Source organism: Megachile rotundata, chromosome 9 (assembly GCF_050947335.1).
Source record: "Megachile rotundata isolate GNS110a chromosome 9, iyMegRotu1, whole genome shotgun sequence".
NCBI classification, from domain to species: Eukaryota; Metazoa; Arthropoda; class Insecta; order Hymenoptera; family Megachilidae; genus Megachile; species Megachile rotundata.
In genome coordinates, this window is record NC_134991.1 from 13318987 (window position 1) to 13341158 (window position 22172).

Genomic DNA, 22172 nt, shown 5'->3' on the forward strand with positions numbered 1-22172 from the left:
TGTTGCATCTATTAATATAAACACTTCACCAAAAGTTACAGGGTGTTATAAGAATGGTTAAGAAAACTGGGTGTTATAAGGGTGGTTAAGAAAATATTTCTTTAGCACCTAAAGAGTTCATACAGCAAACGTTTGTATAAACGGTGTTAAAGTTAATTTTATGTAAGTTTAATTTGTGATAAGGTGAATATTAAATTTGTAATAAGGTGAATAGTTATTAAATTATGTAACTGAATCTGTATTATCTACTTTGCTTCGTCCGTCGACACATCTCACGATCGACGGTTATCGATATCGATGCTGACACTAATTGCTTAATACCTGTTCCAGATACTCCGTCGTTCGCGATAACACGTTTACCTGGTTTTGGAATTCCCATCGTCGAGGGGATGTCTGTCAGCATGAAATGCGAGGTGGACAGCAATCCGGCTAGCACTCCAATTTGGCAAAGGGGTGAGTGATCATTTTGCAGCGAAAAATCACTGAACCTATAAAATAAAATACAGCGCGTTCCGTGAAAAATGGACCAATATTCTCCTTCTTAAATTCATTGCTTTGATGTTCAAGAAATATTGTTTATTTAATTTTATTGTTAATATAAATTTTATATTTAATACCGTTAATATAAATTTTATATTTAATACCGTTAATATTATAACAATATTTGTCTTTAAAATTTCAGTTGTATTATATCGTTAAACATATAACGTAACACTTCGTTTAAGGTTATATTTTTAGTACTTCGATTAAAGAAACTTTTGTATGTTCTTAATATTATTTCAACTATATTTAATGTATTAAAGAATTGATACATATATTCGTAATATAAATTAGAATTGTAGCGTATGTCTGATCATAAATGTCCCTCTTCACTGTCTAATCATGTACGTCCACTTCTACTGCGTCGCGTCAGTCAGCACAAAATGGCGGCTGCGTTCGCATAAAATGGCCGCCTACGCAGCGAACAATCATCAGCTCTAAATATTGCGTCTCAAATATTTTCATACTTAAGATTATTTCTCACATTCATACTATCATTTTTAAATATATTTTCTTTAATAAATATATCATGTTGAGTAACATAAAAGAAGTTGAATTATTAATATTATTAATTTGAAGTAAAAATTGTATTCACACGAAATGTTTCATTGAAACAAGTAATACTCTGTAACTATGTAGTAAATGATTTTATTCGCAATAAAGAAAATCTATGATTCCTCCGAGAATTAGAACACAAGTTTCTCGTAACTATAGTCAGAATATTTTCTTGGAAATATTCTATTGCTTTCGCCATTAACTTCCACCCTATTAGTTTTCTCGTGGTGATCGGAAAACAGAGCTATAAATCGTGCATAATCATATTACTCTATAGCAGAATCTGACAGCCGAATTCGGATAATAAATAATTCAGTTTATTCTCCACGGACAACTTCTCGTCGGAAATAAGTATACGTGGCAGATAATATCTTTCGCTATCTAGCGAAAGATCGTACCTTTTCTCTTCTCTAATCCGGTGTTGTGAATGTCTCGTCAAGATTAAAATTCTGCGCCCTCCTCTCGCCGCCCTTCTTTCTCTATGGAATCAATGGGACTCCATTGAGATTTCGCTTTCGAAGCGTTCCGTCGACTTATTCTCGATAATTGGAAATCTCCTTGTACGAACGGGAAGCTCGTTGCCTCGCTCGAATTCGTTCGTCGCTTTTTTTCTCCATCCCTTCCCCGTTGTAATCGATAACTCGGCGGTTGAAGTGCATTCGACCGGGTTCCTTAGTTGAAAAATGAACGGGGATTTTCAGATTTTTTTGAAAGGGCGCAGAAAGTTGCGAGAAAGTTCGCGAGAGCTTGGGGAAAAGTGGGTAATGGCGGAAAATCGACTAAGATAGGGTAAAATAAAACAGTTCTAATTGCTGATTTTTTGTTACAAAATTATTAAGTCTTACTCTTTGTGTTCGAAGAGACAACACTCTCGATCTGTCAGATTTACATTTTTTTTCAAATTGTTTTTCTCAATTGTTTAATTTCAAGATTTTGCGTTTGAAAACTCACCATTCAGTTTAAAACACCAATTTAAAATAGATGTATAACTAAAAATAAACAAATATTGTTTTGCAATATACAGGGTGTCTAGATGTAACCTCAATTCTTCCTATAAAAACCAAAACCTGTATGGTACATAATTTCACTTGTATCAAACCATCAGTGAAACCTAATGAACAAACCTAATCACCAAAAATAAACAAATGCCATTTTACAATATACAACGTGTCTAAACTTCAATTCTTTTTTATTATGAAAACCAAGAATCTTACATGCTTTCACTTATATCAAATCATCAATGAAACAACACACCCAGATACTAAAAATGCATAGCAAAATTAAAATCACACAGGAAATACTTTTTACGTATTAAGAAAGATAATCAGAATAAGGGTTGAGACACCCTGTACAGAAATCGTTGGCCTGATTAAGCAAATATATTGAACGAGATCGATAAATGGAAAAGTTGGAAGGTTTGCTGTTACATTCTTTCTTTAAATTCCATTGGTTTTATACGAGAGAGCGGGGAACAAAGAATTACTCTCGACCGAGTGGATTCATTAGCAGCCCCTTGTTCTTTGTCAAGCTCGTCGCCGGTGGACTGGCCTACGGCCTGATAAATATTTAAAACCTCCTATAATTTCCCCTTTTAGCAGTTACGAACACCTATTTCTTTTCTTCTGTTCGCTTCTCTTAGGCGGTGATGAGATTTTCGATTAATTGTGGACAGATGGAATTTTATCGATTAAGGGCAGAAAAATTGATCATGGTATTTTACTTTCAATATGACATTCTCCATAAAATATTGTTTCATGTAATGAAGCTTAAAAAAGTTCATATAATACAAAAAAACAATGTTATACTTAGAAAAATGTATGAGTTAAAAAATATTAATTCAGGGACATGCACTATGATTTTAAAAATTGTATTTAATTCATAAATAGATAGTTCAGCAAACTTTATATATTACAAAAAAAATATAATTTTTAAAATTTTGGAGAATGTTTAATAAATTAGAGACATGCTATGTTGACTGCATGTTATGTGGTACTGAAATATATGACATAAAAAGATTTTATATGCAGGAACTAGGAGAAGAACTAAAAAATATTGTATAATTTGGAAAATTTGATGGAGCTTTGATTACAGTCACATATACGAAGGGATAATAAGGTCAGCAAGGTGTTTTACAAAAATTTCATTTATCCAGAAAGATGTCAGTCTCGAAATCCTGTTGCAGTCATTCTCGCGTTGGCCAGTGTTGGAATTCCCATTTTCGTAGATGCAACCTTGTTCGAGGTTGACGTTAACCTAGATTCGACGTTATGTGTCTCGTGATGGTACGTCTGTTGTGCGAAATGTACTATACAGGACGCACCAAAAGTTGCGACACTCTCAAATTATCGTATTAACAAACCTTCAATTTTTTAGTTTAAAAATATTTCTAGTCAATTTACAAATTTTGAAATCTTCAAATTTATGAAATTTAAAATATTTGTTGCTGTGATAATTAAATCATTACTGTAACAAATATTGACGAGCATCCACAAAACAAACTCTTCAGACGAAAATGCTTTCGTTTTACTGGAAGATAAATCTTTCTTTGCAAACAATTAAACTGCATGCTTGTAACAACTTTTCTAAAATACTGTACCTGTATATGTTTTTTCCTCAAATATGGAATCTTTGCTAAAAGCGTAATTTCATATATTTGATTTGTCAGTAACAAGTAATCACTGTAACGATTTTTGAAACACTCTGTACACATATAGTTTCAGATAATGACCACAATGCAAGTCTTCCTTTTCTCAAACACAGAATCTTTCATAAAATTGTAACGTTATCTAATATTCTTTATTTGTCTACCAACAAGTAATTACCTTGTCGATTTTTGAAACACCCTGTACATATATAGTTTCAGATAATAACCACAATATATGTCTTCCTTTTCTCAAATATAGAAAACCCGAAAAAATTGTAGTATTATCACAGTACTATTATATTTAGAATTTGTCCATCAAAGAAGAATCATCACCACTTTTGATACGTCCTGTACACACAGCTTTAGATAATGGTCGCACCGCGAGTCGTTACGCGTCCTGCTATGGGAATTAACGTTTGTTTTAATGGTACTTTTCGTCCCGAGTCTCCGTGTAATGTTGTTTCGTAACATCGTTGGCAGATTCATTTTCTCCCTAGTGTGATACGCAGGTACTCATACGAACACCATGTTAGGCTCCATTCGGTATTACTGATAACAATTCGAACTGACAGCTGCATGATTTGCAACTTGATTGCTCGATTCTGATATGTGCTATTGGTGATGTGGAAACTATTACATTTCATAGGGATTCCATTTTTCCATTTTGTTTGCCACTTCTCTCTTCAATTTTTTAGATGGTAATTTTCAAGTTTTCAAGTTTTCAAGTTTTCAAGTTTTCAAGTTTTTGAGGTTTCGAGTTTTCGAGTTTTCGAGGTTTCAAGTTTTCAAGTTTTCAAGTTTTCAAGTTTTCAAGTTTTCAAGTTTTCAGGTTTTCAAGTTTTTAAGTTTTCAAGTTTCCAATTTCCTTAATTCCCAATTTCCCATATTTCCAAATCCCCAAATCCCCAAATCCCCAAATTCCACTCACTCAAATCCCCAAATCCCCAAATTCCACTCACTCAAAATCCCAAATTCCCCAAATTCCACTCACCCCAAATCCCAAATTCCCCAAATTCCACTCACCCCAAATCCCAAATTCCCCAAATTCCACTCACCCCAAATCCCAAATTCCCCAAATTCCACTCACCCCAAATCCCAAGTTCCCCAAATCCCAAATTCCCCAAATCCCAAATTCCCCAAATCCCAAATTCCCCAAATCCCAAATTCCCCAAATCCTAAATTCCCCAAATCCCAAATTCCCCAAATCCCAAATTCCCCAAATCCTAAATTCCCCAAATCCCAAATTCCCCAAATTCCACTCACCCCAAATCCCAAATTCCCCAAATTCCTCTCACCCCAAATTTCACTCATCCCAAATTCCACTCATCCCAAATCCCAAATTCCCCAAATTCCACTCACCCCAAATCCCAAGTTCCCCAAATCCCAAATTCCCCAAATCCCAAATTCCCCAAATCCCAAATTCCCCAAATCCCAAATTCCCCAAATCCTAAATTCCCCAAATCCCAAATTCCCCAAATCCCAAATTCCCCAAATTCCACTCACCCCAAATCCCAAATTCCCCAAATTCCTCTCACCCCAAATTTCACTCATCCCAAATTCCACTCATCCCAAATCCCAAATTCCCCAAATCCCAAACTCCCCAAATCCCAAACTTCCCAAATCTCAAACTCCCCAAATCCCAAACTCCCCAAATCCCAAACCAATTATCCAGAATATTTCACCTAACTTTTCTAACTCAAGCTCACAAATTCCCAAATTGTCCGATTCCCAAATTGTCCGATTCTCAAATTGTCCGATTCCCAAATTGTCCGATTCCCAAATTGTCCGATTCCCAAATTGTCCGATTCCCAAATTGTCCGATTCCCAAATTGTCCGATTCCCAAACTGTCCAACATCCTTAATTCCTAAATTCTCAAATATCCACCTTAACAAATTCCCAAATTCCTAAATTGCTCACTTGATACTCCAAACTCTATAAACCACTAAATTAACAAATCGAATCAGTAAATTTTCACCCCGGCAAATGAGCAATTTTCCAAACCCAACAAACCCAAATCCCGAAATTTACAAAGTGAACTGAATTTGTCAATACACCAAACATTCGACTCGTAAATTCGTCAAAGTGTAAAACGGTCGAACGAGTATCGGAATCCAACGTATAAATCGATGCACCCACACAGTGATTCGCTAGATCGATGTTTCTCAAAAATCTCTCTCCTTTTTCCAGCAGCCGTTTCCTGCGCCTGGCAAATTCGATACGTTCTCTATATCTTCGTACCATTTCTCGTATCGGTTAGATTCGTCTTCTCGAACCTTTTGGCCACGAAATCACGAGCTGGATTTACAATCAGAGAGGATCCGTTAACGACGTTGTTTTTTGCTCGCGGTGGCGAATAAAAGTTCGCCGGTATAATTTCCTTTATTCGTCGTCAATCAGGGTAGCTCGCGAAAACGAAGAGAAGGACAGAGAAATAGAGGAGAATTTTCGTGGCGAGTTTCATGATAGTATGGAGACCACTTTCTTGATTAGACCGTTCGATTTAAGCGAGCAAGCCCATTACGTTCGTTAAACGCATCGACTGCGCCGGCTAACTTTTCACGAAGCTATGTTTCTTCGTTTCTGTTTCTTTTTTTTTTCGAATTCGCAGATCGAACCGTACTCTTTCACGAAAGTAGCCATTAATGTTACGACGTTGTTGATGTTTAATCTCGTTGCGAGGCTCATCTCGAGGATTCCTTTTTATCGTCCCGGGGCGAAACGGTTGAAAATATTGGTAGCTCTGGTTTATTGCATCCACTTTCCGTAATTCGATGCTTTATTTAACTCTTTTGCCTATTAGGTCCTTTTTGACCTGATGCACTTTTATTTTTTTACGAAATCGTTGACGGAAATGTGGAAGTTGTTTTGTTGGAAGAAATGTGGAGTGTTTAAAAAATTGTGCAAGTCGAGTACTGAAGGTTTAAATACTAATTTTTGATCTGCATGTTTGAGTCTCAGTTTTTAACCTTTCTTTTTAAACCCTTGAAATTTACTGATTCCTCTTTTTTAATTTCAATTTTCAACTTCTTTTTCTGAATTTTAATTTTCAAGCACACTTGTAAAATCTTGACTATTAATCTTCTTTACTAAATATTAATTTTTAGTCCATCTTTTTGAATCTTAATTTTTAACCTTACTTTTCAAACTTTAATTTATTGATCCCCCTTTTTTAACATTAATTTATTAATTTCTTCTTTTCGAATCTTAATTTTCAGTCTCTCTTTCTAAAACTTAATTACTAATCTTCCTCACAAAATCTTAATTTTTAATCTTTGTCAAGTTGGGATCTAAAATTGAACTTTTCAATCGGAATATTTTTCAGTAAACTATAATTTATTTTTTAACTAAAACTTCATCAAAAAATTGATCCACAATTAGTCCTTTGAGTTACAAATTTTATTCTCAACCTAGTTAAATAATTTTATAAATCTTCTGCGCTTTGAACGTGGAATACGTGGTGAGTTTAATTATTCACGCGACACCCTATAGCGAAGTTTGAATCCCCAGAAGGAAGACATCGTTCCCCCCCGTTGAAAAGCCCCATTTCACGAAACTGGAAGGGTAACGAAAATCAAGGGTTGGGTTAATCGTACCCGTCCTCGTTAGTCCCATGTTATTGAGTCGCACAAAATGCTGAGAGAAGCTGCACCTGTCACTTTCTGCCACGATCAGCTGGGGGAATGATAAGAAACTTGATGAACGACCATTTATGTGGTGTCAAATGGTCTATGGGAATTTATTGTCCAGGGGAACTGAACAAATATCTGCATACACGTTTCTGTTGTTTCATACATTGTCATACACACATGGTTTAATCCTTCATGATTTATTTATCAAATACTTCAAGCGAACCAACTGTACAGAGTTACAATATTAAAATTTAATAAAGAAAACTAAAATTGTCATGTAATATCCAGCGATACTTGCAAATAATAATTTGAACTTCAAATTGAAATTTGTTAAGAATTAGAAAAATGAAGTTTGAACTGTAGGTGCGTCACAAGTCAGACTCATGACGCATTTTACAGTCTAAATGACAACTAAAATTGTCATGTAATATTCAACGAACCTTGTAAACTAATTTGATTGAACTTCAAATTGAAATACATTAAAAATTAGAAAAATGAAGTTTGAACTGTAGGTGCGGCACAAGTCAGACTCATGACGCATTTTGCAGTCTAAATGACAACTAAAATGGTCATGTAATATTCAACGAACCTTGAAAACTAATTTGATTGAACTTCAAATCGAAATTCATTAAAAATTAGAAAAATGAAGTTTGAATTGTAGGTGCGTCACGAGTCAGACACATGACGCACTTCACAGTCTAAATGACAACTAAAATGTTCATGTAATATTCAACGAACCTTGTAAACTAATTTGATTGAACTTCAAATTGAAATTTATTAAAAATTAGAAAAATGAAGTTTGAACTCTAGGTGCGTCACGAGTCAGACTCATGACGCACTTTATAGTCCAAGTGTGACAAAACTATTATTTTCTTTTATTTACATAAAAATGGAGTTTTGAGTATGATACCAAATACTGTATGCAAAATTAAAGATTGCTAAATGCAAAATATACTTAATATTTCAACATACGTTATTTACCTTGAAGCTGCAATATTAATTAGGCAGCTTTGACTGACGCACCTGTCGAAAAACTTGCAGGCCCAGGTTCAATAAAAATCTATGATCTTTTAACAGTTGTGTCAATCAGAGATATTGCTTAAAATAGAATATTTGAAATGTTAGCTATATATTGCATTTAAGCAATGAAATTATAATTAAAGTTGCATGGAAAATTCAGTGCATATGAAAATCTATAGTTTGAACATACATTGATTGGTGAATATTGATTAATACCATGTCTCATTTTAAATAAAGAAAAGAAACAATGAAAATTATGATAGAATGAAAGGCAAACTGTAGTGTGATTAAACGGAAAACCATCACATCACACGGTACTTTTACGTTAGAATTGACAAACGAACGTATCCAAGCAATTCCATGATCGCGTTACGAGTAGCGAGATTGTCCAGGAAATTGGCCAGCAAATCTCGTCCTGGCGACAGAAAAATGTTCCTGTCGTTAATGACGGATGGGCAACGTTCGATAAATCGAATCTTCCTTTCGATGAATCGAGACACTCTGTACACCGTTACCCTATTAAATATTCAATTATTTCTACCCTCCTGTCTGATGAGCATTGGGGTGCAATGGGCTTGGATCAGAACGTTATAAATGAGTTTCGTTTAATTTCAATTTTGAGAGATTAATTAATTTCAGACTCAAAAGTCTCTGAATTTTCAAATTTTACACTGGAAAATATTTCAAGTTTCCAAATTCTCAAATTGGCAAATTCTCAAATTCTCAAATTTCCAATCTCTCAAATATCCAAACTCACAAATTTCCAAATTCTCAAATTTCCAATCTCTCAAATTTCCAATCCCTCAAATTTCCAATCTCTCAAATTTCCAATCGCTCAAATTTCCAATCTCTCAAATTTCCAAACTCTCAAATTTCCAAATTCTCAAATTTCGAATCTCTAAAATTTCCAATCTCTCAAATTTCCAAACTCTCAAATTTCCAATCGCTCAAATTTCCAATCTCTCAAATTTCCAAACTCTCATATTTCCAAATTCTCAAATTTCCAATCTCTAAAATTTCCAATCTCTCAAATTTCCAATCTCTCAAGTTTCCAATCTCTCAAATTTCCAATCTCTCCAGTTTCCAATCTCTCAAGTTTCCAGTCTCTCAAATTTCCAATCTCTCAAGTTTCCAATCTCTCAAATTTCCAATCTCTCAAGTTTCCAATCTCTCAAATTTCCAATCTCTCAAGTTTCCAATCTCTCAAATTTCCAATCTCTCAAATTTCCAATCTCTCAAATTTCCAATCTCTCAAATTTCCAAATTCTCAAATTTCCATTTTCCCAAATTCCCAAATTCCCAAATTCCCAAATTCCCAAATTCCCTAATTCCCAAATTCCCAAACTCCCAATCACCCAATCACCCAAACATCCAAATCCCTCTTCGACCAAATTCCTCCCATAAAAACCACAATTCCAAAAATCCCGATCTAATTCTTCCCAACCAAGAAATACCAAATTCCCGAGTGTACACGAGGCTCGAGATGGCTAAAAAAGGAGAAATATAGACAGAGAGCTTAATCCCTATTCATAGACTCAATCGAGTGATTTCGAATAAATCCTGGCAGCGTTCCGCGAAATCCGCTGCAATTAAAATACTTTAATATCCTTTGGAGCACGTACCCGCTCCGGGCTATGCCTTCTTCCGACCACATCGTTTTTCCCTTACCCCCTCGACTTGCCTCGCTTTCAGACACCCGCGTTTTCAACCCCTCCTTACCCTCCCTCTATCTTTATCCACGATCCCAATTTCTTTTTTTTTTGGGGAGAGTGCTCTTATTAAACGCCCCAATCCGAGTGCCCCAAGGTATCGGGGAAGCACGTTTGCTTTCCTTCAAAGCGTCCTTTATCATTGAACCAACTTTACGCCAGACATTTTCTACGTCTTTCAAAGATGCAAGTGTCTCCAAGATTTAACATTTGACTGGGCTTTTTTTACTTCTCTCTCGATTCTCTGACATTCTTCAAAAAAATTTGTAGAATTATTATTCTGAAAATGTTCAAGACTTGTTTTTTGAGATATTTAAACTTGTTTATATTTCATGAAAAAAAGAATTGTCACTGAACTGTAGTTACAATTTTTAAGATTCCTAAATTACTTGCATTTTTACAAGATTTCAATGAAAGATAGCAATAAAAAAAATATACAATATAAATTTCAGAAATATCTAATATTTTTACAACGGAAGTTTATCTTTGAAGAAATGTATTATTACAAAGATCCACAACTTTGAAACTTTCCAATTTCAAATGCATATATAACTGCCTTCGAATTTAAAAAATACACAGTGATATAAATATACACATAAATGTAATGTAAATATACATTTGAAAAACAGTAAAAAATAAGTACGCAAGCTAATTTCCAATTCCCAGCAGAAAGATTCATAAATAACGAAAAAAGGAGTAAATCGCGAGCAGTTGGAGCACTCGGGGTTGTTGATGTAAAGATTTATCGGGTAAATGCGGAAGCGTGTATCTAGCGCACTCATTCATCGCCGATGCGATCAATATGTAATGATCGCTATAAAGTGCACCGGTTAAGGCCGAAGATACTTTAAATGAAAAGAAGGATAAATTTATCACGGCCCCGTCGAACGATTTATCACGACGATACATTCGAGCTGCGGACGTTCTGGAGAACGTACGATGGCGTCAGCTGCGGGAAACCGCTTCAGGGGAAGTAGATCCCCATCCGATCATTGTTCATACGGAGCTAGCATATAATACGATAGTGCCCACAGTCAAATATATATCTATTATACCAAAGTGAGATCCTAGCGCTTTTTCTTCGCGATGTCCCTCAATTTCTTATTTTTAGGGTGGCTTTTCGACTTTGTAAGTCAAGGTTTTCTAACGTGAGTGACGTCTTCCGTGGCTGCTTTTGTTATATTCTTTATGGGGGAAGTAGATGAAAGGGCTCTGTCAGTGATGTAGACTAACAGATTAATATTAACTCTACACATTCATTAACACTGACTCTTGATGGTCACATATTTAAATTTGAACTACAGCAGAAAAAGAGAGAAATTGGGGATGATGTGTGAGCTGCCTAAGACATCTTCACAAAAGTTGACATGCATTTTTACAAAAATTTCTTAATAAGTCATTTAAAATAAGACCTATAATTCTGACATGTTTTTTGTAAAAATTTCTCAAGAAGTTCTGTCATTTGCGAGAAGACTTATAATCCTGACATACATTTTTACAAAAATTTCTTAACAAGTTCTGTCATTTAAAATAAGAATCTTATAATCCTGACATATAAAATGAAACCTATAATTCTGACATATTTTTTACAAAAATTTCTCAAAAAGTTCTGTCATTTAAAATAAAACCTTATTATAAAAATTTCTTAATAAGTTCTGTCATTTAAAATAAGAATCTTAATATCCTGATATATTTTTTACAAAAATTACTCAACAAGTTTTGTCATTTAAAATAAAACCTTGTTACAAAAATTTCTTAATAAGTTCTGTCATTTAAAATAAGAATCTTAATATCCTGATATATTTTTTACAAAAATTACTCAACAAGTTCTGTCATTTAAAATAAAACCTATAATCCTGACATACATTATTACAAAAATTTCTTAATAAGTTCTGCCATTTAAAATAAGAATCTTATAATCCTGATATATTTTTTACAAAAATTACTCAATAATTTCTGTCATTTAAACCAAGAGATCTCCGCCATTTTGACAGCCTACATCTAGTATCAAACTAAACATACTCAGAAAAAATCTAAAAATCCCCAAATTTCTACACGTAAACCCTTAAGTCTTAGAAGATAACACTTGACTTAATAACGATAGCCCTAACAAGTAAAAGCGTCGTTAAACAGTGCAAGCACACTGAAATACTATTTCTGTCCTCAATGTTTTTTGGCCCGCTAATTATCGCGCTCGAGGACTGTAAAGCTGAGTAACAGTTTTTTAGGAACATTTATACGCGCCGTTGAAATGAATAAACTTCACGTAAACTCGTGTCTGTGGACTGCTTCCTGTCTTAATTACTTTCTACTTTTTCTTTCGGCAAGGCGCGGAAAAACTCAGGCGTTGCTTCTTTCACGAGTAAGTAGCTGGTTGCTTGTGTTGAAGCGATATCTCTTTTCACGGGAAGAATCTTTTTCACAAATTTTATATTTCACGCTAAATCTATTTTATACATCTCATTAACGTCTTTATAGGAACGAGTAGATTTTAGACGAGTTTTTGAGTACTGGAGGAATGGATAATTGATCATTTGTTCGTATCAAGTTTTAAATATTCGATGAGAGTAATTGCAATTTTCTCGCCGGTTTGAAATAGGACGCGGATAATGGGTTTTCGAGTGGCTCTTGAACGAACCAAATTTCGATTCGATGGAGATTTTGTGTCGTTTCAAAGGATTATTTGGAGAGGAAAGTTAGGGGAAATATTCTGGATAATTGGTTTGGGATTTGGGGAGTTTGGGATTTGAGGAATTTGGGATTTGGGGAGTTTTGGATTTGGGATGAGTGGAATTTGGGGAGTTTGGGATTTGGGATGAGTGGAATTTGGAGTGAGTGAAATTTGGGGTGAGTGGAATTTGGGGAATTTGGGATTTGGGGTATTTGGGATTTGGGATGAGTGGAATTTGGGGTGAGTGAAATTTGGGGTGAGTGGAATTGGGGGTGAGTGGAATTTGGGGAATTTGGGATTTGGGGAGTTTGGGATTCGGGGAATTTAGAATTTGGGGAATTTGGGATTTGGGATGAGTGGAATTTGGGGTGAGTGGAATTTGGGGTGAGTGGAATTTGGGGTGAGTGGAATTTGGGGAATTTGGGATTTGGGGTATTTGGGATTTGGGATGAGTGGAATTTGGGGTGAGTGAAATTTGGGGTGAGTGGAATTTGGGGAATTTGGGATTCGGGGTATTTGGGATTTGGGATGAGTGGAATTTAGGGTGAGTTAAATTTGGGGTGAGTGGAATTTGGGGAATTTGGGATTTGAGGTGAGTGGAATTTGGGGTGAGTGAAATTTGAGATGAGTGCTACCCCAACCTCCAATTATAAAATTCCACGACTCAAACTTTGAATTAAAAAAAAAGTGTCAAAACATCCCCAAAAAGTTCTAAACTTCCAGTCAAACAGCATGTACCTACACGCTCCAAGTCACAATTTAAAAATTAAATCCAAACTATAAATCACGTCTGAAATCACCAAAGACCAAACTCCAAGTCTAAAGGTTAACTCTCGTCAGAACGAAAGTTTGCTCGTAGAACTCGGTATCGTATGTTTTTTTCTGTCTAACTTCCTTGTCCTGTTCGATTCCGTTTCTTTCGAGCCCTCGTTGTCCAACCCTCACACCTTCGTCCACTGTTGTTCCACATTTGAAACGCGGTTTGAAGCTGCTGGTAAATCCGACAGCTGCGTCGAATCCTGGTTCTCGTCAAATCGCAACGGGGGTGGGCTAAAAACAACGCGCGAGAGAAATGCCTATGGCTGGATGAAAGTTTCGCGAACGACTTTCGAGAAACGGATACCGAGGGATCCTCCCCTTTTCTTCTTTCTTTTGTTCGGGAAATATAGCCTGGCTGCTTGGAACTTGTTGGTTCTTTTATTTGTTTCTTAGGTCTCAAGATGGGCGGATCGCGTGCGGTAATTTGATTAACCGGAAATAAAATCGATACGATCGGCTGGCGAAAATGAACCAAATTCGTGGGTGAATTATATTAAATGCAATAAAAATCTATTTAACACTAAACCTACCGGCGTATAAAATTTCGTACCTAATTTGACATAAAAAATGAAGTCAAAAAATAAATAAGCAAACGACGGAACATAAATTTGTACACACATTAATCCTTCATCTTGATGGAGGTCAATACAGATATCAGAAAAATTAGTTCAATAAACTGTGTAATTTGGGGTCAGTGGAATTTGGGCAATTTAGAATTTGGGGTCAGTGGAATTTGGGGATTTTGGGATTTGGGGAATTTGGGATTTGGGGAATTTGGGATTTTGGGAATTTGGGATTTGGGGAATTTGGGATTTGGGGAATTTGGGATTTGGGGAATTTGGGATTTGGGGAATTTGGGATTTGGGGAATTTGGGATTTGGGGAATTTGGGATTTGGGGAATTTGGGATTTGGGGAATTTGGGATTTGGGGAATTTGGGATTTGGGGAATTTGGGATTTGGGGAATTTGGGATTTGGGGAATTTGGGATTTGGGGAATTTGGGATTTGGGGAGTTTGGGATTTGGGGAATTTGGAATTTGAGGAATTTGGGATTTGGGGAGTTTGGAATTTGGGGTGAGTGAAATAATTACATAATAAATTGTGTAATTTCTATACTGAACGTTCTGTACGTTTGCGTTTCAGACAATGGACGGCCTATCGAGCAGGGCGACGACGGATGGTTGAACTTCACAAAAATCACCAGAACCGACAGCGCTTGGTACAAATGTTACACCAAGCATAAGCTCGGGATATTCACCAGCATCGGCTATTTCCTCAATGTTCGATGTGAGTACACTTCATGTTGGGAACAAACTTTCCTGATGATTTCATATTTTTTATATCTTTTTATAATATTGAAACTGGTCGTTTGACAGTTTTCTAAAGTACACCCTTGAGAATTTTTAAATATACGACCCTGAAATGTAGGTAGACCTTAAAATGTCGTAAATGTATGACCTTAAAGTATCCTTAAAATTTTGTAAATATGTAATCTTGAAAATTTTAAATTTATTACCCTGAAGTAAACAACCTTCAGATTTCATAAATGTCCTAGAAATTTTACGAATTACCTTAAAATTTTATGAATAACCTTAAAATTTTGTAAATATGTAATCTTGAAATTTTTTTAATTTATTACCCTGAAGTAAACAACCTTCAGATTTCATAAATGTCCTAGAAATCTGAAATACCATCAAATTTGATGAATAACCTTAAAATTTTGTAAATATGTAATCTTGAAATTTTTTTAATGTATGACCCTGAAATAAACCTTGAAATTTTATGAATTAAAATTTGATAAATTATCTTAAAACTTCGAATACATATAACCTCAAAATTGTATAAATATGTGTCCTAAAAATATATATCAACCTTGATAAATATAAAATTTATGACCTTGAAAGTCAAACACCCCCGAAACGAGTAAATAATCGATAACTCGGATGAAAGTAATCGACAGTGTCAAGAAAAAGAGTAGAGTAATCGATGGTCGAGCAGACGCGTTAATTCGAAATGCGAGGGCGTCGTCGTCGCAGCCAATAACCGGAAACCACAGTCATTTGTCAAGTGCGGAAACCGCCGAGCCAAACGGAAATTATCTGTGCCCTGTCGTGAAAATTTGCAAATTTCCTACCCTCGTCGTGGTTCCTTCCATCTCGTCGTTATAACACAGAAGACAGAAAGAGAAAGGCGGAGCCAGGGATACGTCGCTCCGTTTTGCATCTCGAATCACCGACATTTCCACCCCCTTTTCGACGTTGCCTCTTCAGCTTCCGTTTACACCCTCGACCGACGATCCTGGATACGGGTTTCCGAGCACCTAATCTCTACGCAATTTAGGTGGCTCGAGAGCACCTATAAACTAACCATCCTCCTAAGGAATTATCGATTACACCGTTACCCGCGTCCTGTTCGAATCTCCTGGCCGGATTACTCGCCCGCGGATAACGTCGACCAGGGTTTTAAACGGTGCACACCAATTTCGGCCAATTCCAGATAGCGGAAGAGGAAGGGCTGCTTTTAAAGGAACTCGGACAGAGTGTTGTTTCGTAAATTGATTTCCGGACGCGAAGACCATATTTGTCATGAAGACACAATGTCAAATGAAAGGACTGTATATCAAATGTATGATGTTAACATATACTTTTAACATGATATCAAAATTTAACAGACTAAGAAATAAAAAAACGAAGTATCAATATAGATGTTATTTATCGAATTTTTATTATTCTACTCTTCGTTATTTTCCACGTTATAAATTGTAAATGAAATTTAAATGAACAGATAACAAGAATAACAAGTTGAAACAAATTGAAGTAAATTGCAGCAGATGTAAATATATCAAATAAATTGAATTAAATTTAAATAAAATGAAACGGGCAAAACATTTCAAATAAATAATAGCCAATTTTAAGAACGAAATAAATATTAATAATATATCGTTACAGGTAAAATCGAATATTACGACTCGTAAACAAATTATCTAACAACTTCGACTGGTCGTTAGATCGTCTTAACAATTACATGTTAACAAGACCAGGATCGTTCGTATGCTTGTTATAAATATACTGTGCTTGTTAGAAGGGATTCTCCAATAGTTGTTAAAGTTTGTATCGCCGTTGAATACAGAGAACACGAAAAGGACGAAGTTAGAGTAAGGAGGATAGTGATAGTCTCTGAAGTTAGCGGTTAGTTAGTAGTTAGTCAATCAGTTAGCAATCAGTCATTAACCGGTATTACATGGAATTAGATGCAATCAGGCTTCCAACAATCTCCTGTTAGTCAATACACAAACTCATAAGCCTTCATCAGATGAATGTGCAATCAAGCTTGCTTTACATTCTCAAAGAAAGTTGCTTGCTAATTGAACGTTGGTTAAGTGTCCACTTTGATATATTACAATTACACGCCTCGTAGATTCGTTGGTACATACACTTTTGTTATATTTTATCAGTTATCTTCATATTTTCATTTTAACACTCAAAATAATTTTCTCTTTCACTGAAAAAATATGTATAATTTAAATGTACATAAACAAATAACGTTAATAAATGTAATACAAAAATTTTATATAAATTAGAATATTGCTGTGTCCACCCTGAACTCAATTGCTTTCAACTTTCTATTTGAAATGAATAATAATTTTATTTAGAAATAACTGTAATAATAATGATGTAGAAATTTGTTCGTCTTAATTAATAATAATTCTATTGTGAATACTATATGCAATCAGTAAATCATCGCTGTTTATCACGGTGATAAACACTGTATACATAGTGTTAGGTTAGTAGTGTTTACCTGTATACACTACCGTCCATAAGTATCCGGACACTTGGTTTCGTTACATAAAACAGAGTTGAACTTTGTAACAAACACTATATAAATAGTGTATATCTACACATGCTGATGATAAACATTGTCAGAACTTGAAGACATATCTGAACCTTGCAAAGCGACTAAAAAACCCCGAAGTAATCGCACGGAACATCGAAGTAGAAATATGGGAGAGGTATTTTCGTATTTGCGAGTAGAAATGATGATGCATGCGTTGCATGGGCGCAACGAGAAAATTGTCCGCGTCAAGGATGAAAGCGTCGTGCGGGATTTCCGGCGATAGATCAAATTCGTCGGTAACGAGAATCGCCATTAAAAAAGAGGATCGGTGCGGTGGGTAACGAAGAAAAAGTGGAAGTTCGGTCCCCTCCTCTTAGCCGTGTTTGTTATAGCTCGAACGGCTGTGTTTGCTGTAAAATTCCGAACAAACTACAAGACAAACGAGGTATAGTCGGACAGCCGACGAGTGGGAGAGTGTAAAAGCCTGCTATCGTCGCATCCACCACTTTGATCCCTTTGTTTTGTTAGAGGATGAGCCGGAGGATCAGCTTGCTAACTCAAAGGACTGCTCTTTCTCCACCCTCCGCCGCTCTTTTCCCTTCTTTCCTTCAACCCTCTTCATACTCCACCCACCGCCCCCTTTTCTCCGTCTACTCGCTCGCTCTAATTCTCCCGTTCCAGGAGAGATAGCCGGGACCCACGACACCCGGCCATCCTCCTCTCGACACCCTTTTCCCTTCGTAATTGTGGACACAGCGTTAGCTCGAGAGCAAACGATCGCGGACGTATAATTCCGTAGCTGGAATTGGAAAAGGAAAGGTACACCGGAAGCTAGACCACGCGCCGTGCTATCATCCACCCTTGAACTTTATCCCTGGTACGTGCGTGTGATTCCTGATGCGACACCGTTATCGATGACAACCGAGACGCGGATTTCGGGATCACCTTTAAGGCGGACGGATAAGGATGCACGCTGCGTGCTACAGAATCCTGAACAGTCGCCGACACTTATGCGAACGATCTCGAAAATTGAAATTTTCGAATTTGTATTTGCTGTGCTGTGAATCTCCTTTGAAACTTCTAATTTTTAGCAGATAAGAACTGACAAGTGTTATTTTATACTTGATGAATTTTGAAACTTGTATTAAATTAATAACAATTTTCGCTTGAATACTTTTCTATTCATTTTACATTTACACCTTTATCTAGGTGAAAATTGGTCCTTTGTTCGTGGTAACACGATAATTTCAAGTAAAATTTCTTGAAAATCTTGAAAGTTTCAAGAGATTGCTTTTAACGTAATAATTTTAAAAGTGTTAAAACTCCTGAAGGCCTGAAGTTTTAAAAATGTTGAAAGCCTTGAGAAGTTAATGATTCTTAAAAGTGGAGGAGGTACAATTTCATTCTAAAACAGAACTATTTCCTAACACCCATCAAACATCAGCTAAAAATTCACCGAAAAAAAATATTTATTTATGAAAGTATAGAAAGATTTTATAAATATATATATTGAATAATATTTGCTAACAACTAAATTACTAAACTTAAACTTATACTAAAAGACTTGCATTAAACCTTGAGAAATTGTTACGTCCGCCAATTTCTCCCCGCAAATTCATTCAGTGCCCTCTTAAAATTCATCCAACAAGCATTCGATTAGTATACCCATGCACACATCTGCATACAATTCTGGTGACCTGATCACATAAATCGATATTCAGATGATCCAGATATGGAGATGGAAGCCGAAGCGTTGAACGGGGAGGCAACCGATTCCCGAAAGATGGAAGTTCAGATCGGTGGTGCAGTGACTTTAGAGTGCGATGGTGGCTGCTGGGGACATGGCCCTGGAATGGAACCAGTTGGTGGACCTGGACGATTGAATCTTAGTCGAGTCGTTTACCAAGAAGCTGGCGAGTATCGATGCGTCGCACCTGACAGGAAAATGCAGGACAGGTGGCGTGCACAGCTGCCGTATCACATCAACGTTACCGGTAAGTGAGGATCTACCAGCAAAATTCTATCGTGTTTCAGATTATGAAGTTATAGATTATTAACTGACATTCATATCTTTCATTTTTATTTAAATTCTGTGAGGTAAAGGACACGTATGACTGTTTAGACATGAGTGTTTCATAGCAATAGAGATAATGTAATTATAAATTTAATGATTGGCTATAATGATGAGGATGAAGACTTGAAGATGAGGTCTCTTACTATTCTGTTTGTTATAAAATAAATAAAATGGCACTGGTTTGAATTATTTTTTATTTATATAATATCAATATTTATTTGAATAAAAGCAATATTAAAAATATTAAAAATGTTATCTTTCTTCAAAATTAAACTCCACTAGATTTTGCAGGGAATATTATATTAAATAATAGATGGTAACAAACGAAACGATACAGGTACAAATTGCGGAAGCGATAAAAGTAATGGCTCATTAAATTTCAAGAATCTTGTAATATAGCCAATATCAAGTAACCTCGTTCGCCGCTAACTCGTAGCTTATCATCATCACTCACTATCACGAAATCGGCTCTCTTCTCAAACCGTTCGACTGGAATTATCCAATTTTCTACTATAATTGCTCGCGTGCGCCCTACGACGAGCTTCTAATTCCAAGACTTATGAACACACTTTAGATAAATTACATTTGATCCCGACCACTAATTTCAACGATCATTTTCTTACCATTCGCTTTAATAAATTTCTACAGTATTTCTGAAGAATCATTTAATTTCCTTAACGTTTGAACGACTTTGCTTTTTGAGGTTATGTATCAACCTTTGAGGTTAGGTTAAATTAAATATGGTTGCAGTACAGACAATAATTAAATTAAATTCTTATGCAATATATAAGAAGTATAAAATATACTTCTCATGCAATATAATAATAATTATACTTACTCTTCTCACAATAATAGTACAATAAAAAATTTTAACAAACATCATAATTGCAATAATCATAAATAATTCATTTTGTTGTATGAATAAGTCTTCCCAAATATTTCGCAAGAAGTAAACAACAATTTGTGTCTTGTTTAATTTAATTCAGGTCGCGAAGAGTTAAATATTACCCCGTGTTAACAATCGTGCCATGATCTCTTCAAAATTGTCCGCACTCATTAAGCTTCTTTTCACCGGTGGCGTTTTTTGCATCTTTTAAAGCTAGCCGTACACACGAGATCTGTAGGATTAGAACTTTTTGCTGTGCATATTCTGTTTCTACCATTTTTTTTCCTTGTAACGTTATTATCGTCTTTCACGATGCTGCAGCTCTGTTTCGCTTCGCCTCTCTTTTTCTACAATGCATCACGTGCAACGCGAAAAAAAATGTATTCTTTCTCCGGCGCACAATGCGCCGGCGAGTTTGTTGTTCCGCGAGCACATCATTACGTTGGCTATTGAGCGAATTTCGAACGTTGCCGGAACAGCTCGTGACATCTATCAGTGCGACGTTAAATAAAAGGAACATCCGGGAAAATTGTTCGTGAGGGACAAATTAATTAAAGGCGTATTGTTGCTGACGGCTGTTTAGTCGCTATAGCTTCCTCTCTTCGTATGAAGGGTTAAATGAAAACTGATATTTTTGGTCAAAATTAATTCGTTACAGTTCTTATGGGTCATAGTAAATTTTTATATTTTCTCAATTTTTATTTAATTTTAATTTATGGAAACTTTGAAATCGTATTTACTACGACCCACAAGAATTTTAACGAATCAATTTTGATCAAAAATATCAAAGTTCTCATTCGACCCTTCATACGAAGAAAGGAGGCTCAATTTTTATTTAATTTTAATTTATGAAAATTTTGAAATCATATTTACTATGACCCACAAGAATTTTAACGAATTAATCTTGATCAAAAATATCAAAGATTTTATTCAAGCCTTTATACGAAGAAAGGAGGCTCAATTTTAATTTATGAAAATTTTGGTCATTGAATTATTAAATTATGAACTCATTAATCTTTAGATCATCAAGTTATTAAATTTCTGAATTTTGAAGTCGAGTAGCTAAATAGTTTTCAAGTTACCATTTGATTTTGCGAGTTGGAAATTTAAAAATTATAGAAGAAATAGGAGGAGCGTAATTTATTTTTAAACTGGGAAATTTAAATTGATTATCGATTAATAATACATAATCGGTGAATTGGAGTTTTTGACCTACTGGAGAAGACCTACTGTAACAATCAGACGGTAGAAAGCCAATAATTGAAATATGGGCGGTAGTTAGATAAGTCGTGTAGAACCGAGGGATAGTTAAACTAGTAGAACAGGAAACGTAGGTAGTCAATCAAGTGAAATAGGGTCGGTAAGTAATCAGACAATTAACATACGATCGATAGATAGTCAGATAATAGGGATTGTTGGTACTCAATCAAGTAGTATACCCAGTAGGTGGTCAGACAAGTGGAATATAGCACGTAGATGGCCATCCAACTGAAATAGGATGCTACAGACTATGCAAATATCCTTTTTAATCCACTTTTATACTTTCTAGACAATAATTCTTAAATACTTTCAAATTTTTAGTCACTCAGATATTTTTACTTTCAATCTTTCTGTCAAAAAATCACATAAACAAAAATTAATTTTCTAAAAATTGTTTGTGATGTTTCTAAGAACCTCAACACTATTACTTATTACTCATAACTTCTTAGCTATTTTTTTAAAAATAATACTCCTTACTATATAAAAGTGACATAATTCCAGCAAAATTCTCTAGGGCCACAATTACCAGT

General features: G+C 35.3%; 1 protein-coding gene and 1 long non-coding RNA gene across 8 annotated transcripts in view; one reads left to right on the forward strand and one right to left on the reverse strand.

The window, feature by feature from the left end:
* tei (irregular chiasm C-roughest protein teiresias) overlaps positions 1-22172 on the forward strand; it is a 429576-nt gene that overhangs the window by 319866 nt on the left and 87538 nt on the right. For all 6 annotated transcript variants that reach the window (XM_076535391.1, XM_076535392.1, XM_076535393.1 and 3 more), the window contains 3 exons: positions 331-453; positions 14732-14875; positions 19144-19416. In XM_076535391.1, coding sequence (XP_076391506.1) covers positions 331-453; positions 14732-14875; positions 19144-19416 — 540 coding nt within the window. The remainder of the gene's footprint in view (positions 1-330; positions 454-14731; positions 14876-19143; positions 19417-22172) is intronic.
* LOC143265137 (uncharacterized) overlaps positions 1-22172 on the reverse strand; it is a 594179-nt gene that overhangs the window by 280809 nt on the left and 291198 nt on the right. For both annotated transcript variants that reach the window (XR_013039318.1, XR_013039317.1), the window contains exon 4: positions 361-488. This is a non-coding gene — a long non-coding RNA (uncharacterized LOC143265137). The remainder of the gene's footprint in view (positions 1-360; positions 489-22172) is intronic.